Here is a 23,294-nt window from a genome sequence, read left to right on the forward strand (position 1 = left end):
CCTTCCTTCCTTCCTTCCTTCCTTCCTTCCTTCCTTCCTTCCTTCCTATTAAATTTGCTTTCTTGAGCAGACCAGGAACCTGAGTCCTTCTCGGCCCCGAGTCTCAGCCCAGGGAGCCATTGCCAAAGATCAAAAACTCAGTCTCCTACCAGCTCCCTGTCCCCTGACTTAACCACCCTGTCAGGGTTCTCCCCCCCTCTGACAGATTGTTACACCCCCGGGATCTGACCAGTCTACCTGAGACAACTGCCAACAGTTGCTCCAGGCGCTTGGTTCTTCCACCTGGGATCCCCAAAAAGGGAGGGATTGAATTTTGTCCACTTCTCGAGAGGTTCCTCTGGGACCCCTTTCGAAATCCAAACTCTCAGTGCAAGGGGCCACTAGAGGGACAAAAACGCTGCCGGAGTGTATTTTGTGTGTTGTGTTGTTTTGTGTCTATCTTGTCTGTGGGATTGTGTACAGACATTTCTAAATCTGCCACCCTGTAAGATTAAAAAAAAAAGGCAGCCAAATGCACCAAAGAGGTAAGAAACACTGTACCTGCTCTAGAAAGATTAATAATCTCTTAAGGAATGGTGGTTGGCAGAAAACCATTTCTCCTGCTCCTTGAAATCCAGCCAAAGTTCTCGAAGTAGAAAGAAAAATGAACAGAGAGAGAATGGGAAATTTCTCCCCTAAAATCTATCTAAAGGAAAAGGGGTCACTTCAATGATCAAATAGAAGTAGGTTTCCAAGCGGGACTTTGAAATAGGACTAACACTTAACCCTTTCCTGGGTCACAGAAAGAGAATTGTGCACATTCGCAGATGTATATGTAGTTGGGAATAAAGCCATACACACACGTATGTATATACACACATACACACATGTATATACACATCTGTATGTGCACATACATATATGCATGTGTGTATGTATGTGTATATATATGTGTATGTAGGATGTCTGATTATGAGGGTAGAACTAAGAATAATGGGAAAAAGTTGAGAAGAAACAAATGTAGACAGTATTAGGAAAAAAACCCAAACTATCCAACCTCCCAATTATAGTAGAGCTGTTCAAAAATTGAATTGGCTGCCTGACAGAGGTTTTCTTCTTCTAATGGAGACTGTATGTCTTCTTATTAGGCATCATGTGGAAGGAATTCTTGTTTAAGTTCAATTACATGGCATCTGAGATCAAAGAACAAGGGCAGGAAGGGACCTCACAGATTACCTATAATCTAACTTTCCCCCTTCATTTTTTTTCAAATGCTTTATTAAGTTCTGATTGACATCATTCATTTCCTCCAGATTTTGAGTTACAAATTTTCTCCCAGGTTTTTCCCTACCCCCCCCCCCCAAAATAGCAGTCCCACAGGATATCACCTCCTCCAATCTACTCTCTCCCATATTTTCTCCCATACCCCTTTCTATTTTTTCAGTGGATCTCTATGCCCCAGTGACTGTATATCTTATTTCCCAATTACATGTAAAATAGTATTGATAATAGTATACACACACACATACACACGCATACACATATATTTGAATATTTGATTTTAAAACTTTGAATTCCAGATTCATTCCCTTCCTCCCTTGTCACCCACCCTTACTGGGAAGATAAGCAGTTCAGTATAGGATGTCCATGTGTGGCTAATGCTAAACAATAACATAGTAGATATATTGTAAAAGACTGACTATATTTCCCTCCCTCCTATCCCACCTCCCACTTGTTCTATTCTCTACTTTGATCCCGTCCCTTTTCGAAAGTGGGTGCTTCCAACTTCCCTCCCCCCCCAGCCTGCCCTCCCTTCCATCATCCCCCCTCTCATCCCCTTCCCCCCCCACTCTCCTGTAGAGTGAGATACCCTATTTAGTGTGTATTTCATTCTCTCTTCAAGCCAAATTCAATGGGAATACGGTTGACCCATTCCCTTTTGCCTTCCTATTCTTCCCCTCCATTGTAACCATTTCCCCTTGCCTCTTCTGTATGAGATAGTTTACCCCATTCTGTCTCTCCTCATCTCCTCTCAATCATATTCCTCTCTCACCTCTTACTTTCACCTTTTAAATATCATCCCTTCCTGTTGAATTGGTCCTGTGCCCTCTATCTATGTATACCTGTAAACATATATACGCACATTCACATATGTATTCATATGCCCATATACCCTCATATATAGACATATATATGTGTACATATATGTACATATATATTTCTATTCCCTTCAACTACTGAGAAAAGTTTCATAAGTTACAATTATTGTTTTTCCATGTAGGAATGTTAATAGTTCAACTTTGATAAAGTTCCTTATGATTTCTTTTCCCTGTTTACCTTCTCATGCTTCTCTTGCTTCTTGTATCTGAATGTTAAAATTTTCTGTTTAACTGGTTTTTTCAGCAAGAATGCTTGAAAGTCCACAATTCCACTGAATGACCATATTTTCCCCTGAAACATGATGCTCAGTTTTTCTGGGTAGGTGACTCTTGGTTTTAATCCCAGCTCCTTTGACCTCTGGAATATCATATTCTAAGCCCTTTGATTCCTCAGTGTAGAAGCTGCCAGATCCTGGGTTATCCTGATTGTGTTTCCACATTATTCAAATTGTTTCTTCCTGGCTGCTTGTAAGGGTTATGGGACTTAAGATCTTCCATGCCCCATTGGACTTGCTGATGGAGCACGAAAGGGAGGAGCAAGAGGAAGCGGAAGCCAAGTTAGAGTTCCTGCGGTGGCTAGCAGTGGCGGCGTTGGCAGCAGCAGCAGCAGAGGCAGTGGCAGTGACAGCGGCAGCGCGAAGCCCTTTTTGAGTCAGCCAGAATTTCTGCTAAGGACTCCTGCTGAGGACTGCCAGGGGCCAGAGCTGCTGGGAGTGCACTTCCTGGACGCTGGGTGGTTGCTGTGAGTGGGGAGAGGAGGACCTTTGCATGAGGTAGCCTGTTCTGTTTTAAAGGCTTGAGAATGTGGGTGCTTTCTACTTTATCTACCTGTGCCAATTTCATAACTACTCTGATGGTTTTGACTTTCTGGTTTTGGGACTCAGTCTTTTGGTATTTTAATAAATTTTCTATCTTATTCCCCCATATAGCAAGCCTGATATATTTTGTGATGGATAATTACATCAGCATATCTATAATTTCCAAGGCATTGTGCATATTGCATTGCTGATACACTGCTTCTCTCAATCTGGGAATTCCAGAACCTAGCTATAATATTCCTAGGAGTTTTCTTTTGGGGATCTTTTTCAGGAGGTAATCAATGGATTCTTTCAACCTCTATTTTTCCCTCTGGTTCTAAAACATCAAGGCAGTTTTCTTTGAGAACTTCCTGAAGGATGATTTCTAGGTTCTTTCTTTGATCATGGCTTTCAGGTAGTCCAATAATTTTTAAATTATTTCTCCTGGATCTATTTTCCATGTCAGTGGTTTTTCCCATGACATATTTCACATTGCCTTTGATTCTTTCATTTGTTTGGATCTGTTTAACACCATCTTGATTTCTCACAAAGTCATTAGCTTCCATTTGCTCCAGTCTAATTCTGAAGCCATGATTCTCCTCATTGAGCTTTTGAGATTCTTTTTCCATCTGGCAAATTCGGCTTTTTAAGGCATTCTTCTCCTCATTGCCTTTGTGAGCCTCTTTTGCCATTTCAGTCAGTCTGTTTTTTAAGGTATAATTTCCTCAGTCAGTCTGTTGACTCTCATTTCATAATTTTCTTGGATTATTCTCATTTCTCTTCCCAATTTTTCCTCCACTTCCCTTATCTGCTTCTTAAGGTCTTCTATGGCCTGTAACTAAGTTGTATTTTCCTTAGAAGCTTTTGGTGCGGGAGTTCTGACTTCACTGTCTTCCTCCTGTTCCATACTTTGCCCCTTTTTGTCTCCAAAATGGGAATCTAATGTTGGAATCTTCTGTCTGCTTTGTTTTCTTTGCCTGCTCATGTTGTCCCTCAGTCACTTGACCCCTGGGCTTTTTGCTACAGTAGGACTCTGCCACCAGACAGGGGAGCTTTCGTCCCAAATGCTGGGGTTTTCTCAGTTGCCAGAGGTATTAGATGGGTACCCTCTCTGAAGTCTCCACGTGCTCTGGCAAGCTGGACATACACTCCAGGACCTCCACCCTAGACTGCAATCCAGATCCAAGCAGGTTAAAGCAAGAGTAATTACCCCTCAGACTGGTGCTTGGTCCCTCTACACTCTACAATCCAGGAGCTGAAGCTGCCACTTGGGGCTGGCTGACTGTGCCGGCACCTCAGAGGCTTTTCGGCCTGGGGGCAAAAGCCATGCACTCCCACTTACTGTTCCCAAAGTCCAGACTGCACTGACCCCTCACTTTGTCCTTCTCATCTATGTATTGATAATTCTGGAAACGGCCACAGCTGTTGCTGATCTGGAGTTCATCTGACCCCAGCTAGTCAGGCCTGCCCTGGGGCTAAAGCTGTGGAGTGGGGCTGGGCTAGGCTCCCAGAGCACTGCGCTGGCTGATTCCTGCCAGCCTGCCGGGCTGTCCTCAGCAGGAGGTTAGCTTCTCTGTGTCATTTTCTGGGTTCTGCACCTCCAAAGTTTGTTTAGAGGCCCCTTTTTATATGGATTGGGGAAGCTGGAAGCAGGAGCAGCGGGGAGGTCCTGCTCCTACTCTACCATCTTGGCTCTGCCCTCTCCCCCCCTTCATTTTATAGATGAGGAAATTGAGGCCCAGATATGTTAACAGTTTTATCTAAGGTCACACAGGTAGTAAACATCAGTGACAAAATTTGAATCGATGTCTCTACTCTGGGATCATCTGAGAAAGAAAGTAGCTCTTCTTCCTCCCTTAGTCCAAATTTCAGGAAGCTACACCCAACACCATAGGTTCTTATTTAATAAATAGATATTGTAATGATACTTAAAGGCCTATTGCTTTATCATTTTTAAATTCTACTCTCACAATAGATGAATATTCTTTAGCTTCTATGTAGGCCAGTTGGTGGACAGTGGATGGAGTCCTAGACCTGAAGTCAGGAAATCTTGAGTTCAGATATGGCTTCAGAGAAAGTCACTTAATCTTTTTTAGATGTCTCAGTTTCCTCAATTGTAAAGTAGGGATAATAATAACACCTATTTTCCAGGGTTATGAAGATCAAATGAGATTAAATTTATAAAACACTTAATGTGGTGCCTCACTCATTGTGATACTACATAAATTATAACTATTATTATTTGACTTAGTTTCCTCATCCACAAAATGGGATTAATAATAGCACCTCCCTTCCAAGATTGTTGTGAAAAGGAGATATTTGTGAAAAGCTTTCCAAACCTTAAAATAGTATACAACTGGTAACTCCTAGTTTTTTGAATTTTATAAATACAAATGGGGTGCACCATAATTGCAGAGGGACCAGACTTCTTGATTGAATCAATACATCAGAGTTAAGAGCTAGGTTACTGAATTGATGAATCATTCAGTGGCATAAGCCTAAGTGTAAACAGGTTTGTTAATTAAATGGGGAAAGAAGCGAACTCTTGGAAGCTTATGAAACTGCTCACTAAGTATATTGAGACTGACTGAGGAGACTCACACCCTGTGGGTTTTGTACAAAATAGCAAGCTAGTTCACAACCCAGGAGTTCCAGTGGTACTTGTGTGCGTGTGTGTGTGTGTGTGTGTGTGTGTGTGAAGGACCTCTATTCCCTCTGTCTCCCTCTCTAGCCATTTATCAGAGAAAAATCTGGGGATCTTCAGAAAGTCTGGAAAATTAATGATTGGGGGCAGTGTCTGCATTGGGAGCTGAGGACAGGAAACACAGAGGAAATACGATTCAGAAATATATAAGGAGCTTGACAGAGAGCTATGCCATTTCTAAATAGAACTTTGGAGTACCCCACAAAGGGGAGAAAAAAACTCAGTAAATGTACTTCCAGGAGCTGTGAATTATTCATTTACCTTATGAGCTCTATAAGCTTGAGGCCACTTTCCTCTGGATCAGGGGTGGAGAACCTGCAGCCTCGAGGCCAAAGGTGACTCAAGGTCCTCAAGTGCAGCCCTTTGAATGAATCCAAACTTCACAGAACAAATTCCCTTAATAAAAGGATTTGTTTTGTAAAACTTGGACTCAGTCAAAAGGCAGCACCCAAGGACCTAGGAGGCCATGTGTGTGGCTTCAAGGCTGCAGGTTCCCCATTCCTGCCTGGACACTATGTGTACTTATGGGGGTCACAAACATTTAGGAGGATGCTTTCATCAATTGTTCATGCTATACTGCCTTAGTAAATCCCCCCAACTAAAAGCTAATTATATGTGACTGGATGATTGATATAAACGGATAACCATTGTGAGGGGTTGCCATTTTTTGAAGATTATAAACTGTAATACTATAAAAATAATCATCCAGTCCCTCCAGGTTTGTCTCCTGGAATCTGGAAGAAAGGTGTAGCTACTTTCTAGGGACCAAGTTTACAATGGAAATAATAGCTGGTGCTGCATTAAATTAAAGACAGGGTACATTCATGTTTAGAAATAGTTGGTTTGTTTGTGGAAATAGGTCCTGTGGCCATCAGAGTGTGGGAAAACAAAACGGTGCTACTTGTTTAGATTCACAAGGCAATTTATATGAAACTGGAGGAAATGAGATTTGTGAAAAAACATCAAGATAGATTTCTCACTGTTTTAAAGGAGGATGATGACCCAATTCTAGGATCACTGGAGAAGGAGGATCATAGCTGATCTTCTTTAAATGTCCCTTTAAATGTCAACAAACATTTGCTAAGAACCTACCATGGACCAGGCTCTGTGCTAAGTGCTGGGGATTCAAAGAAAGGTTCAACAGTCCCTGCCCTCAATGAACTTATATTCTAATGTGAGAGATAACTATATCTTGTAAATAACCAAGTATTTACAATGAAGAATAGATGGGAGGCAATCTGAGAGGAAGGATGCCCTAGCAATTGGGGAACTAGGAAAGGCCTGTAGTATGGTACATTATAAGGTCTTTTACCTTAGTGGGGAAGGGTCAACTCTATGCTTCTTACTACATAAAGGAGGAGACATGAGTCCTAGTAGGTGGAGAGGATGCAGAGGGGCTGCTGTGGACCAGGGTGAGGGGTAGAGTTGGTGCCAAAGCTTGTTGGGAAGAGAGATGTGACACATGGTTCCAGACACTCTATGTGAAAAGATAGGCCAGGGAGGACTTGGGAAGATGCAGATGAATAGGAGAGGTTGACTAATTTCCAGCTTTCCCCCCTACACACTTGAAAAGCTTTCCCTTGGGTGAGATTGGACCTCCTAGTGTGGTCAACCTGAGAGCTCCTAGCTAAAGAGCTCATTCATGATGGTGCATTTTCTGATATGTTCTAATTTCTACAACTTCTTCAAATTCTGTTTGATATTTGCTTGAGAAAATGAGTTACTTATTATTCATTATTTGTGAAGATCTTTTGTGTAAATACATTTAATGAGAAGGGGCCAATTTGGTGAGCATAAACTTGGGGTTTTCCCCATAAGAATGTCTATGAAATTAGCATTTGTTTTGACCCCCTCCAAAATCATAATCCCTAACCAGCAATATTTAGGGGGCAAGGTGGGTCTAATTCTAGTACATTACCTCTGAAATGCTGGACAAAAGAATAGCCAGCCTCACAGCACCCCTGGGGCCAACCTGTTCCATCTCCTTTACCCCCAAAATAGCATGTTGGAGGCAATATATGCATTCTTCTGGGTTCTCCTTTCCTCAGAGGTAGTCCAGACTTCAGATTATATCTATCCATATTCCCACAAAGCAGTCTCTATACAGTTAGGCAATCCATGTGGACATACATATCTTATATAGATACATACACATCTTATAATAAGAATTTTGCTGAGTCTTGTAGAATTCAGGGAAATGAAAAGGTAGAGAGGGTGGTGGTGGTGGTGGTGGTAGTGGTAGAGAGACATGTGAAAGAAAAAATAGAGGTGGAATGTTATGTTCCAAGAACGACAAATAGACCAGTATAGCTAAATTGTGGTGTGTGAAGGGGAGTAAAGCCTAAGAAGATTAGATATAGAAAAAACTGTCAAGTTATGAAGAACTTTTTTTTTTTGCTTTTTTGAGGGGGGAAAGTAGAGCAATTGAGGTTAAGTGACTTGTCCAAGGTCACAGGGTTAATAAGTGTTACATGTCTGAGGCTGGATTTGAACTCAGGTCCTCCCGACTCCAGGGCTAGTGCTCTATTCACTGCACTTCCCAGCTGCCCCCATGAACAGCTTTAAATGCCAGATTTGCAGTTTCTGCTTATTGCTGGAGGTAAGAGCCACATGAGCTCATTTAGTAGGAGAGAGATGTGTTAAGACCTAAAAAAGACCTTATGGGAAATCATCTCTGCAGAATGAGTGGAGGATGGTTTGGGGTAGAGAGTGACTTGAGACTGAGAAATCACTTAGAAGACTAATAAAATAATTTAAGCAAGAGCTGAGAGAAATTATTATTTTCTATTATATTAATAACCTATTATTAATTTGGTCCAGGACTTTTATTTACTCATTAAGGGACCAGGCCCTGTAGGTCAGCTAGCCAGTCTCCAAAGGGCATGGCTGATAGAGGAGATTGTCCTAATCCTTGGCGTAATGTTGGGCAAGACCCCACCCAACTAGAAGACCTTACTTCTTTTGCAGTGTCAACAGAATATAATCTGGATGAATTCTTGTCCTTGAAGGAATAAGCCTTTATTTCATTAGAATTTAGGGTGACCCAGCTTGTGATAGAGAAAACCAACCAGAGTGGTCTGGGTAGAGATGGATTCCTCTGTCCAGATTACTGCAGTTGACTGAGTCTCATGATCAAGCCACATTCTCAGCAGGAGGAACTGAAGACTCTTGACCTTCCCTTCCAATTAATTGTTCACCAATCAGTGTTAATTTTCAACTGTCAGGGGCACTCCTTTTCTCAAAGTTATTTAAAGCATTCCATGTCTCCATGATTTTGTCTTTGGTTACTGAGAAAGACCACTGACCATGAATTTGTTGATTATCAGCTAGCCTGATTCATAAGTTGATTATTAATTACACAGAAACTCTGTCTCTCAAGTTTTTCGTTCATCACAGAGGTGAGGAGGGCCTAAATTAGGATTGTATTTGTGTAAGTGGAGAGAAAGGGATATATACATGAGATGCTTTAAAAGTCAATGACAAATTTGACAACAGATTGTATATGTAAGGTGGATTCCAGGAGTTGAAGATGACACTGAAGCTGTGAGCAGGGGGATTCCTGGGAGGAGGAGAGGTGCTCTCTACAGGAACAGGAAAATCTGGAAGATGGGAAGGTCTAGAGAGAAAAATAATGCATTCTTGTTTGGACATGGTGAGTTTTAGATGCCTATGGGACATGCGATTTGACATGTCTGAGAAGCAAGTGGTGATACATTAATTAGGGGAAATAATAAGATTGGAATCATCTGCATAGAGATGATAGAGAGGAGAAATGGAGACACTGCTAATAGAGGGGGCTTAAAAATACAGGACCAAAGTTAGTAGGGATGGTAGGAATAGGTAAGGGTTTTGTAAGAATGTGAGAGATATAGGCATGCTTGTAGACAATAGGGAAGGAATCAGTATATAGCCAGGTTACTGAGAGTGGGACTTATAACGGGAACACTCTACTAAAGAACGAAGGGGACAGAATCAAAAGTGCATGTAGGATCAAATGTTAGTCATGTCAAGGAGAATGGCCATTTCTTCATCCAAGACTGGAGTGAAGTTGGAGATCATAGGGGATGCTGATGGTGGTATAAGTACCCCCTTCATCTAGGAGGATGGTGGGAAGCAGTGTTGTGGGAGGCTCGAGGATCAATGAGAGTATGTGGAACATTCTCTAATTTTAGATACTGGGAGAGAAAATTGATTAGGGAGGATTATAATGTTTACCTTGCTATAGTGAGGGTTCAATTGAGATTAGGATAACATACATTTATAGTTGACATGTTAGCATGATTTCATTATTTTCCCCAGATTCATTCAATAGTATGTGAATAGAAGGAAGAAGACAGTGTGAGTAATTCTATATTAAGGTTTGGAAAGGTTCCAGGACAAAGGAAACAAGAATTAAAGTTTATTAGCATAGAGTTAAACTGGTTCTTTAAGGGATGCAGTTGCCAGTGCAGAAATAATGGCCTGGGAGAGAAATGAAAGGTGGAAGTTATGAAAGGCATTGAAGGACCACAATGGGAGTCAAAGAAAGATGGGCAGAAGATTATGATCATAGGTTCTTCTCTCCTTTCTTAGAAAAACTTTTAAAAGGAATTAGTCTAAATTCATTGCCTCTCTTCCACCTATAGGGTCTTACTTTGTTTTTCCCATTAGAGATACCTTCCTCCACGCCTTCATTTTTCCTTCATTTCTCCCAGGGTTCTGCTCTGCAAGGAAAGTCCTGTGTATAGTGCAATAATTCCTGATAAAACCTAATTTTACAACATATTTGAAGATATCCTTGGGTTTGGTCATAAGAGAGAAGTTCAACTCACTGTAATCCCAGAGGAAGCACTGAATCTCAGAGCTGGATAGAACATCAAAGGCATCTAGTCCAACTCAGGCCTGAACAGGAATTCCCACCAATACAGAGCAGTTGTGTAAGCAATCAGTCTTTGAGTAAAGTTCTCTGGGAAGGAGAACCCACAATCTACCAAGGCAGCCCTGTCCACTTTTGGATAGCTCTAGGGAGTACAATGCTATAATTATATCAAGCTTGAGTTTACTTCTTCAAGATTCTACCCAGTATCTAGTTTCGCCCTTGAGAAAGAATTGGTGCTCTAGTGACCAGGGCTAAATGTTTTGGGGAGGTGGAGCAGAAGCCAGGTTTGTGTGAATATTAGAAGTTGGAAACACTTGGTCCCTTATAGGCCCCATTAAGGTTCTGTTCCTTGGAGCAAAGTCCTGGATTCAGTTCGACATTTACTGAAAAACGAACAAACAAATGAACAACACCAAAAATGTGTAAGAAAAAAAATTCATGAGGTAGGCTCAAGTTAAATCTGGCAAAAGAAATCACGCTTTTGAGCAGTGAGAAGCTTTGAATACCAGGATCAAAATGAACAAATAGCTCATATTTTGGTATCTTTAAAAAACATACTGTACTTCTCTCCATCCCACTGAACCTAATAAATTAATATAATAATTTACATGTTTGTAGGTAATATGGTAATGTTAATATAATAATAATATTTATAATTATTTAATTCTTTTTGTTCTGTGAAGATTTGTTCTGTGAAGCTTGGATTCAGTTAGAGGGCTACACCTGAGGAAAAGTTCCCCACCCCATCATAGGTGTTTAATTAATGTGACTTAAAACACAACAATATTATGAAATAAATCAAACTTTCTCTTGTTCTTACAGTACCTGGGTTTTCTGTAATGGGAAGTTCAACCTTTTTTTGTTTCCTTATGGGTTTTTGTGAAGTTACAGGTAGGAAAATTTATATTTCATGGGAAGATATTTCATGTGTGGAAATACATCCTTTGACATAGAGACTTTGGGAAAATGAAGGACATGCCACCCATTTGAGTCCACAAAATATTCAAGATAGTATTAAAGACCAACAAAAAAAAATTCATCTAATTGAGAACAATCAGCTTGATCTTCCATCCTTTTAAAGGTGAGTATATCAATTCTAAGCATACCTTCCTCCACTCACTCATTTTTTTCTCCATTTCTCCTGGAATTCTACTTTGCTACCTAAGGTTCTAGATGTATTACATTGCTTTTTGACAAAAATTCATTTTTGCAACATCTGAGAAGAAATTCTTTGGTTTGGGAATTAGGGACAATTTAAAGTTACATAAACACAGAGGAATCACTGAATCTTAGAGTTGGAAAGGACCTCAAAGACCATTTAGTCCAGTCTCTGAACATGACTTTCCTCTACCATAGAGCTGACATGTAGGCATGAATAAAGATGAGGGGAATCCACCACTGACTAAAGCTAACTTTTCCACCTTTGAAAGGTTGACTCATGCTAGTTAGGAAGCTATGATTCTAAAAAGTCTAAATTTGTTTCTTCACAGTTTCCACTCACTCATTTTATCTAGTTTTACCATAGAGAGAAAGAGAGCTATGATACTTCAGTGACCAGGGATCAACTTGTTTTGGGGAGGTAAGGTGAGAGACAGGTTTCTATGAGTTCAAGAAGGTGTAAACACCGGTTCCCTCAAAGCCTCCACTAGGGTTCTGTTTTCCTAAGCAAGTTCCTAGGTTCAATTTAACATTTAAAAAGGCACAAAAAATCTGACAAAAATTATAGATTGCAAAATCAAAACCCAGATCAGCTCTCTCTGAATTTGGCAGATGAAATCACACTGTTGAACTATGAAAAATTCTGGATCCTAGGATTATTGATGAATGATAAATAGTTGCTGTTCTGGTATCCTTAAATAATATACTGTACTTCTTTCTATTCCACTGAGTCTTCAACCCTCTTATAGACTCTTGAGGTTACATTACTCCTTTGTTCTCTCCTCAGATGTGACTAATTTATGTGGCTAAAGTGCTACCATTTTATGATACTGTTCAAACCTCTTATTCCCACAGTATCCAGGTTTTCTGTAACGGGCAGTTCCTTTTTTCTTTGATGCCTTTTGATTTTTTTTGAAGATACAGGTAAGAACTTACATGGTTTATGAGTATATGTCTCTTCTGTGGAAATATCACCTGCAGAGTAGGGAATTTGGGAAAATCAAAAACACGCCATCTGGTTTTGTACAAAAAACACTCATTCCAATTCCAATGAAATTCATCCAAACAAGAACAATCGTCTTAAATATTCACTGTTTTAACTAGAGTAAGTCAATTTAAGAGATACTCTCTTTCTATACTCTCTTATTTCTCCTTTATTTCTATAAATAGTTAGGATGGGGGGCAGGGGCCACAGTGGATAGAGCACAGAGCCTGGAGTCAGGAAGACCTGCATTCAAATGTAACATCAGATACTTCCTAGCTGTGTGACTGGTTAAGTCAATTCACCCAGTTTGCTCCAGTTTCCTCATCTGTAAAATGAGCTGGAGAAGAAAATGGCAAATAACTCCAGTATTTTTACCAAGAAAACCCCAAATGGGGTCACAAAGAATCAGACAAGATTGAAACAACTGATCAACAATTATATCAAACCCAAATTTGCTTCTTCACAATATTTACTGCGTATTTCCTTTTGTCCTAGAGAAAGAACTATGATGCTTTAGGGACCAGGGATAAACTTCCTTATGGGAATGGAGCCAGTTTTCTGTGTGTACAAGAAGTTGGAAATATTTATTTCTTTATTCCCAATGGAATTTTTCCCCCTCTAAGCAAAAACTTGGGTTAAATTCAAAATTTACTGGAGAAAAGGATAACATAAATCTGAAAAAAATTCATGGCATTGGAAATTAGAACCCAATTCAACTCACTCTAAATGAGGCAGATGAAATCATATTGCTGAGCCATGAGAAATTCTGGATCTTGGGATCATTGTTGAAAGATAAATAGCTTCTGTTTTTATCTCTTTAAATGACAGTTCTGTGCCTCTCTCCCACCCACTGAGACTTTGGTTGTCTCATAGACCTTTCTACCATTCCAGTGAGTATAGCCCATTGTCCTTGACTTATGTATTTATTTAATGTGACTTAAAACACAATTATTTTTATGAAATAAATCAAACTTTCTCTTGTTCTCACAATACCTGGCTCTTCCATAACAGGCATTTCCACCTTTCTTTGTCTCCTTGTGGGTTTTTGTGAAGTTACAGGTGTGGCAATGTGTCCTATGGAATAAATAGTTTGGGAAAATCAAAGACATGGAACTTGGTGTATTCCTAGAAAAAAAAGTCAGTCTGTTATTAAACTGGAAATTCATACAAACAAGAACCTTCACGTTGATTTTCTCCAGTTTTAAAGGAGAGTGAGTAAATTCCAAAGATGCCCTCCTCCATTCCCTCATTTCTCTTCTATTTTCCCCAGGCTTCTGTTCTGCTCAGTAAGGTCTTACAGTACAATTCTTGGTAAAAACTCAATTTCATAATGAATGCTAATTTGGGAATATAGGTTTGGGAAATAGAGAGAAGTTCATCTTCCTGTAAACTTGGAGGAATCATTGAATCTTGAAGTTGGAGGAGACATCAAAGTCCATCCAATCCAACCCAGGCCTAAACATAACAGCTAGACTTTGAGTCAGGATGCCCAGAAAAGGAATCCAGTACGTAATGAGGTAGCACCTTACACTTTTGTATAAATCTAATGGATAAGACCATTTTCTTATATAAAGCCCAAATTTGCTTCTTTATAACTTTGATACAGTTTTGCCCTCTAGGGCTGAGTAAAACAAGCCTTTTTCAAGATGGCAACTTTTCAAGTCCTTAATGGTAGTCCTTATGTCAAATGAATAATGAGAAATTCTGCCTGTGCCAGATGGTGGGGATTGGAAGGTAAAAGATGGTCTTTGCTCTCAAGGAGCTCACTGTCTAATTGGGGAGAGAAGATATAGAAACAAGATTCACACAGGATAAATTGCAGATATCTGTGGATCATTAGAGAGAAAACAAAACCTCTTTCTTCTCCCTTATTTCCTGTGAGTGATTATCCCTTGTGCTCTTCCCTTCTAACATTAATCTCTTTCTTTCACATACATCTTTCAGAACCATTTCTAGGAGGCCAATTTTCATGGCAAGAGAGATATCTAACAAATGAGCAATAAATTAATTCTATCCACCTCATTTTGGGGTTACTTGAACTATTTATTAATTAATATTCACCTACATGGTCATAATAATAATAAGTAGCACTTACATAAAGTTGGCTTAATACTTTACATATTTTTACCTCATTTGATCCTCCCCAACTATGTTGGGAGGTCAGTACTTTTATTACTCCAATTTTACAGACAAGGTGACAAAGACAGGATTCAAACTGTGGTTTTCCTGTCTCCAAGTTTCATACCCTATTCATTGTACCATCTAACTGCATGATTATATTTACTCTATTGATAAAGCCATTTAGCAACATAAGGTTAATGATGCTTTGTAACATTCCACTGGAGTCCTCCCTCCTATCTGACACTGATCTATTAATCTTTACTCTGAATATAGTTGACAGTTATGAAAATATTCAATTGGATGATAACCCAAAAGAGAGGTCTTTAACTTTCCACTGGGAATTTTTGAAAAAGTTAATGAAATATCTTCTTGAAACCTATATGCTATATCTGTGACCTTGCCATGTCCTACAACTTAATTAATGGTTATTAACAAGATAATTACCTTATTTTTGCATGACTCATTCTAAATGTTTTCTTGGGACCAATACCAAGTTAAGTGTTCGATGGTTTGGGAAATCCAGCTATTTCTCCTTTTTAAGTCAGGAATTTTCTCAATTCTATATTTTGGGGCTCCTCCTGTTCTTTATGATTTAAAAAAATATTAGTAACATCTGAAAAATCTTGTTTTTTTTTATTAAACTTGAAATGGAATTTATCTGGATTTGGCGATTTGAAAATTTCCCTTTTGTCATCTATTTGCAGGTGCTTCAATCAATCAATCAACAAACATTTTTGAGCACCTACTGTTTACCTAGCACTGTGCTACACTCTGATAATATAATTCCTGCTCTCAAGGAGCTCACACCACATACATCTATATAAGTATATTAAAACACATAGAAAACCAGATATAAGGTAATTGTGTGTTGGACATTGAGTGCATGGGGTAGGCACCATAGAGGCAAGAGGCCTCATGTAGAAGAAGGCACTTAGAACGTACAACATGAATATAGGCTGTGTGATAGAGCAAGTCAGAGTGAATCTCAAAGGAAGAAAAGTTACTGTATGATTGCAATAAAGTTAGAAACAGCAAGGAAAACTGAGAAACAGATGTATTGCTTACACCCTTTCCTGGCCCTAGGTTTGGAACAGAGCTATAATTCTTCAGGGTGTGGCCAGAGATAGTGTTTATTTTGGGGTATAGAAGAATCAGGTTTCTGTGAGCACAAGACATTGGGGAAAATGGTTCCCCTATAAGCCCTGCCTGGGTTCTCTTCTTCTAAGCAAGGGTCTGGGCTCAGTTCGACATTTATTGGAAAAAAAAAGACAAAACAAATCTGAAGACATTTGAATGTAGTTCAGATCTGGAAAAAGAAATCAAGCTGGTGAACAGTGAGGAATACTCATCCTGGGATCTTGGGTGAAGGACAAGTGATTACTGTACTTCCCTTAGACCCTCTAAGTGATTTTCTGTGTCTCTGTGTAGGCCACTGAGCCTTTGCTCCTCTCATCCTCCTTTCAATGATTCCACAAGGTGACCCCCTTGTTTTCTACTCACAGTTGCTTAATTAAAATTACTTAAAGATCATTTTATAACTTGGATCAAAACTTCTTTTGTTTTTACAATACCTGGGTCTTCTGTAACAGGCAGTTCCTCCTTTCTTTGATGCCTGACAGGTTTTTGGGAAGTTAGAGGTAGAAAAATGTATGTTTTATTTAAAGATGTTTCCTGTGTGGAGACATTACCTATGGAGTAGAGAATTTGGGAAAATAAAAAAAACAAAACTTGTCCTCTGGTTTCAGACACAAAACATTCAATCTAGTATTGACCAAGACAGAGGAAATTCATCCAAACAAGAACAGTCAGTTTGATTTTTCATTGCTTGAAACAATAGTAAGTCAATTCAGGGATACTTCCTCCATTTTCTCATGTCTCCATCTACTTTTCCCAGAATTTTATTCTATTAAGTAAGGTCCTGAGGAGAGTATGGTATTTCCTGATAAATAATTACACAACCTATCTGAAGAAATCCTTGGTTTTCAGAGTCAAAGAGAAATGCAACTTACTGTAATCTTGGAGGAATCACAAAATCTTAGAATTAGAAGAGATGCTAAAGTCTTTTAGTCCAATGCAGTTCTGAAAATAAACGTCCTGTACAACAGGTCTGCCATTTGGGTAATGATTCTCTAAGGGAAGATCTCCAGGGAGAGAACCCCAATACCCATTGAGACAGCCCTTCCCACCTTTAAATAGTTGTTAAATAGAAGCTAAGAAAGCTTCCCATTAGGTCAAATCTAAGTTTATTTCTTTCCAAATAACTAGTAGTACAATTTGATTTTAATGTATTTTATATGTAGCAGTTGGGCACACTTTTTTTCTGCCTCTGGAATTCCAATTCCCTTAATACTTGTCCCAATCTCTCATCCTGAGGGTAGGGACAACTCATCAGTCAGCCATGTCCTTAAATGATTGATTGCTCTTTTACAGGAGCTGGGCCCTAAATAAGGAAGAAAAAAGGAGAAAAGCCTAGACCCAAATTTAATAACTGATTGCTAATATAATAGCAAAATAATTTCTCTCACTTCAAATAAATCAGAGTCCAAACAGTACTCAATAGAACTAGAGATTTGGTAATGACTGACAGAAATCTATCTTTAGCTCAATTTTAATCAGGTTAACCTTTTCCTAGTAGAAAAGGAAATAGCAAACCCCTCCATATTTTTGCTAAGAAAATCTCATGGGCAGCATTGGTGTGCTATGAACCACAGGATCACAAAGAGCCAGAAACAACTGAATGATTGAACAGCAAGAAGTAGAAAATTGTAGGTGATATATTTAAAGCCAGAAGGGAAATTATAGATTTTATAGCCCAACTCTCTTGCTTTATTGAGAAAATAGAAGCCCAGACAGGTCTAATTGCTTGCCCAAAGTCTATCAGGTGAAAAATGACTGAATTGGACTAGGATTGGAACCTGCATTCCCATCTTTACCATGCAAGTAGCTAAGTATTAATTTTTTTGCCTTTACAATAACTAAAAGAAGGAAAAAAGTATTACTTTGCATTATACATTATTTTTATCAATACTATAATTATAATAAAATATTGGATGCAAAAACAGTCATATGTTTAAAAAAAATTGTAAGGTCATTAAAGGGTTCTGAAATTTTCCATAGAAATTAGTCATATATACACACACACACACACACACATACATACATAAGTATAAAAATGTGAATATGTTTATATGTATGTGCCTACATGTATTTATATACATACACAGTGCAATCTAAATGTGTTTTTGTATATAAACACCTATGTTACACACATGTAGTATATATACTACATATATTATAACGTAGTGTATATACTATATGTGAATGAATATGTGCACTATAAATATATGTCAATGGATATATACATACATATGTCTATATAGCTCTTTCAATTCAAGCATGTAATCATCAGTAGCTACCCATTTTTAAGATTATTTTACATTATTGCTTAAACCCAGTATTTGGACCGAAGCTTCTGTTGCTCTTTATTGGATCTTTACTTTTTTCATAGATTTGCTTGAATTGTTTGAGATTTGTGGGAAAATATTATGAAGTTAAATAGCTTTGCTTAAAAAAAAGATTAAATTATTTTTTTGAATAGTTCAACCAATATTTATCTTCATGATGAGATTATTTGTTAATCTTGAAACATACTCCCCAGCATAGAATATCTATATGCTTAAAATAATTTTTAAATATGTCTGTTAGATGACTGTTTTTATTTGTATTTCTCTAATTATTCTGATAGTTTACATTTATTCTATTCAAAACTCCTATTCCTTGCTCTTTAAAAAATAATGTGAGACACAGCCAAAATGGCAGTGTAAAGGCAGGGCTTCACCTGACCTTTCCCCCCAAACCCCTCCAAATATCTTTTAAAATGGCTTTAAATAAATTCTATAGCCTGAGAACCATCAAAAACATGGAGTGAAACAAATTTCAGCCAAAGAAAACTTAGAAGGATGGCAGGAAAGGTCTGTTATACCAGGGTAAGAAAGGAGTGCAGTCAAGCACAGGCAGTACAAGCACAGTTTCAAGCACAGCAGGAAAGGTCTGTCATACCTAGGTGAAAGTGGAGCAAAGTTCAATGCAGGCCATATGAGCATAACTCTGGCCACAACATACAGGAAGAGGCTTATGGAAGTGACTGAATCAGCAGTGGCCATGTCAGTTGCAGTGGCTGCTTCTGGAGTTCTCAGTCCCCAGAGAGTAAGATGTTTAAAGCAACTGGTCAAAAGAAGATTATAAGGGGGTCTTTTTGCTGGCACTGAGACAGGTCTCTTTTACTTTATCCATACTCAGATCTTGTTCTTAGTACTGGGAAGCAGTCCCAGGGTGAGAAAGAGCACTAGTATAGCAGAAGTTGTGACCACAGTTGAGGGGGATCCTCCGCACAGTTCCAGGGAAGAAAAAAAAGACTTGTGTTAGCCCAAAGACTAGAGCAGAAGCTAGGAAAGTAGTAATCCTCTCTTCTTAGATAATAATACCTTGGAAGAACTGAAAACTAATAGTTTCCTTAATGTATCTGAAAACAGCAACGCAAAACCCCTGAAGCTTGGGAGAGTGTAATGCCAAGCAAAGGCAACTTCTCAAGGTTCAAAATACCAGCATAGCTGCTCTCCATTTTAATCAGTGACAAATTAAGAACAGAGAAAATCAAAATACAGCAAAATTCAAAATACAGAATTCATCAAATGTAATTCAATAATTCCCAAGTACTACTCCACCCCTGGACATTACATTCATTTAATCAATCACAAAGCTCCTCTTCTCAAAGGGAGATTAGTTTCCAATAGTAAACAAAGTACATTAATTTGGTCAGCCACAGAGCACAAAGTCAAAAGTTTCCCACCCTTGGATCACAGCTGAATAGGCCATCTACCCCAGAGTTAAAACAAGCTTAAGCACAGCATTTAATACCCAAAGAGAGGTCTTTTCTTCATCTTTACCCAAGGCAAGTTCTCAGCAGTCTTTGTTCCTGGGGAGACAAGGCTTAGCAAGACTACAAGATATATTACCAGTGTCCTCATTAATTCATTCTCTGTTTGCAGAACAGTCCTAAGTCCCCTGAAAACATTAGCAAAATGCTCTTCCAGGATTTCTATAAACATACAACAAGAAAATCCTTCTTCAGGGCTTCTGAAACAACAGCCAGTTTCCAGGAACTCTGCAACAACAGGACTGTCCTTCACCAGTGGACGAATCTGGCAAAACAACATCAAAACAGACAAAGTACCAGCATAACAGTCATGTCTCCTCTGTCCTTGGCATCTCTGGGTGGCAGCTCTCAAAAGTCCTGGGCAGTTTGAACTGGCCCTAAGCAACACTTTTGGGGGGGGGGGGCTCTCTGCCTCCACGATGCTGCTTCCAAAAAATATTATTCTGCCTCTCTCTCTGCTTGTGCCTCTCTAAGTTCATGTCACCAACTCCTCCCAGTTCAGCTCTTTCTTTTCATATAAACAAGTCCATCTCACAAGTGGGATTCACAAGCTCTGGGTTTTAACACTCAACCAAGCCAATATAGAGGATCTTTAAATTCCATTACTATTACAGAGAGTGCTCCCTCCAACCTGGAAGCAGATTCCTATTCTAACAAAGAGTTAAAAGCCAAGCAATAGGCTTAGAAAATGATCGTACAATGTGGGGAGAGGGGTTTGACTATAAAAAAAAATTATTAGGGTTAAAAGGAAGTTCAAAACAGCCACTCAGAAGAAGACAAGTCACAGTTCCTGCATGGAATAGCTCAAAAATACTGAAAATCAAGTAAGAGAGGCAGAGGAAAACCTGGGAATTGAAATGAGAGTGAGGCATGAAAATCATGAATCATGAAAATGACTCAGCAACTTGCTAAAGGGAACCCAAAAATGCTGAAGAAAATAAAACCTCAAAAATAGTCTTGTTCAAATGTTAAAAGAGAGCCAAAAAGTCAATGAGGAGGAGTGCCTTAAAAAGCAAAATTGGGCAAATGGGAAAGGCAAATTCAAAAGCTCACTGAAGAAAATAATTCATTCAAAATTAGAGTGGATCAAATGGAAGCTCATGACTTTATGCAAGTTATGGGAATAGGAATTTAAGATCTTCCCTGCCCTTTGGCTAGGCTTAAGTGACTCTGAGAACCTTCCCTGGTTTGTGCATATACTCTGCCTCCTAATACACTGAATGTGGTCACCTGGAGCCTATGGCAGGAGGATTGTTTTTATGGAAAACCCACACTTTGATAATTTGTGATTGGGAAGTGGGTCATGATGGTTGTAACATTCTCTGTGCCATACCCTGATGTGAGATTTTGTTTTAGGGCACACTTTGAGAAGTGTTGTGTGATTTGACCAGATGAGACTCTGGGCAGCCATTGAGCACCCAGCTTTGAAAACCCAGATGTTGATGCTTCCCTCTCTGGTAACTGACTATGTATAGATGTAATGTTCAGACGGTTGGAAGCCTGTCTGCTGATGTTTCTCTGTATTTGTTGTCTGCTTGTAACTTGTTTGTATTCTCTGAATTTCAGGGTGTTAATCTTTTTCCCCTGAACTAGGTAAATGACATATGTTTGATTAAAGCAAGATTGTTAACTCATTTTGAATTGCTTTCCTTTAGAAAAACAGATCTAAGAATCTGTGTTGGCAGCCACCCTGGGTATGTTAGTGTGCTTTCTGCTACAATGAGACATCAAGAAACTATAAAACAAGACTTTTCTAATTATTAGATTAGGCAGCAGAAGTATAGACAGAGTATACAGGTGTAAGCTGGATATGAAGGTATAATATATTAAAAAATAAAAATAAGAGGTGAGTGAGGAATGCACTGGGAGTTAGGGAAAGGAAAAGGTAGAATGGGGTAAATTCTCTCTCATAAAAGAGGTAAGAAAAAGCATTTACAGTGGAGGGGAAGGGTGAAGGGAGTTTAGGGAGACTGAGTGAACCTTACTCTCATCATCATCTGCTCAAAGAAGGAAGAAAATGCACACACAATTGGGTATACAAACCTATCATACCCTATAGGAAAGTAGGAGAGAGAGGGAATAAGAGAAGGTGCATGGGGGGGGTAGAAGGGAGTGAAGACTGGGGGGAGGATATAGGCAGAAGCAAAACAATTTTGAGGAGGAACAGGCTGAAAGGAGAGAGAATAGAGTAAATGGAGGGATAAGATGAAGGGGAAACCAGCAATTGTGACTAAAAAAAAACCCAATCCTTTCAAGCAATTGTTTTTCTGATAAGGGCCTAATTTCTCAAATACATAGAGAACTGAATGAAATTTTTAAAAATAAGAGCCATTCCCAAAATGATAAATGATCAAAAGATATCACTAATTTTCAGATGAAATAATTAAAGCCATCTATAGCTGTATAAAAATAAACTTTCACTATTAATTGGAAAAATGCAAATTAACCAATTCTGAGATATTACCTAATATCTATTAAATTGGTTAGTAGGACAGAAAAGGCAAATGACAAATGTTGGAGGGATGTGTAGAACATGAGACATTATTGGTAGTTTTGAACTGATTCAACCATTCTGTAGAGGAATTTGGAACTATGCCCAATGGGCTTTATAAAACCATATAAAAACTCTGATTTATCACTACCACTAGAAGGCCTATATCCCAAAAGAATTTTAAAAAAGACCTATATGTATAAAACATATTTATAGAATTTCTTTTCTTGGGGAAAAGTAATAGAAATTGATGTCACGCCCATCAATTGGGAAATGGTTAAACAAGTTGTGGTATGTGATAATAATGGGATACTATTGTATTGTACTATAAGAAATGACGAGCTGGTTGCTCTCAAAAATACCTGGAAAAACTTGAATGACCTCATGTAAAGTGAAATGTCCTACACACAAAGTAACAGCAATATTGCGAGATGATCACGTGTGAATGACTTAACTATTCTCAGAAAAATAATGATCCAAGATAACTGTGAAGGAATTAAGAAGAAAAATGTTATACATACTCATTGAAAGAAATGATGGTGTCTGAATACATATTTAATCATACTTTTCTCTTAATTTATTTTTCTTGAGGTTATTTTTATCTATTTTTTTTGAGAGGAATGAGGGCAAGGCAACTGGGGTTAAGTGACTTGCCCAAGGTCACACGGCTAGTAAGTGTTAAGTGTCTGTGGCTGGATTTGAACTCAGGTCCTCCTGACTCCAGCTCTATTCACTGCTACCCCCCCCTCTCTTTCTCTATCTTTTTACAAACTGACTATTATAGAAATATTTTCCACAACTACACATGTATAACCTATAATGAATTGTTTGTCTTCTAATTGGGGAGGGTGGGGAGGAAGGGAGAGAATTTTGTACTCAAAATATTAAGAAAAATGTTGAAAATTGTTCTTGTATGTAAGTGGAGAAAAATAAGACACTAAATAGAGTAAAATTAAATTAAAACACTGAAAAATGTTAAAATATTCCATTTTATTTTAGTACTCTTAGTATTTATATACTTAGTATAATTTAATCCCATTTAAATATTCAATAGGAAATATAGCATCTTGAAGTTTTTATTACCCATAAAAATGTTGAATATATTT

At 38.5% G+C, this 23,294-nt stretch overlaps 1 protein-coding gene and 1 long non-coding RNA gene across 12 annotated transcripts in view; one reads left to right on the forward strand and one right to left on the reverse strand.

Moving 5' to 3' along the window:
* GYPA (glycophorin A (MNS blood group)) overlaps window positions 1–23,294 on the reverse strand; it is a 77,950-nt gene that overhangs the window by 43,984 nt on the left and 10,672 nt on the right. For all 4 annotated transcript variants that reach the window (XM_069105450.1, XM_069105449.1, XM_069105448.1 and 1 more), the window contains exons 2-4: window positions 16,333–16,449; window positions 13,634–13,714; window positions 12,592–12,630 (exon numbers count right to left, since the gene is read on the reverse strand). In XM_069105450.1, the coding sequence (XP_068961551.1) occupies window positions 12,592–12,630; window positions 13,634–13,714; window positions 16,333–16,449 (237 nt within the window). The remainder of the gene's footprint in view (window positions 1–12,591; window positions 12,631–13,633; window positions 13,715–16,332; window positions 16,450–23,294) is intronic.
* Window positions 2,682–21,331, forward strand: LOC138175122 (uncharacterized). Of its 8 annotated transcripts, none has more exons than XR_011171892.1 (3): window positions 2,682–12,579; window positions 13,469–15,618; window positions 19,810–21,331. It is a non-coding gene; the product is annotated as an uncharacterized lncRNA (long non-coding RNA). The 8 variants fall into 8 exon arrangements; XR_011171887.1 differs by having other exon boundaries at window positions 13,469–13,851; window positions 15,466–21,331; XR_011171889.1 differs by having other exon boundaries at window positions 13,469–13,530; window positions 13,694–21,331.

Source organism: Petaurus breviceps, unplaced genomic scaffold, assembly GCF_028583685.1.
Source record: "Petaurus breviceps papuanus isolate PSGF00001 unplaced genomic scaffold, PetGlider_PUasm1.0 76, whole genome shotgun sequence".
Lineage (NCBI taxonomy): Eukaryota > Metazoa > Chordata > Mammalia > Diprotodontia > Petauridae > Petaurus > Petaurus breviceps.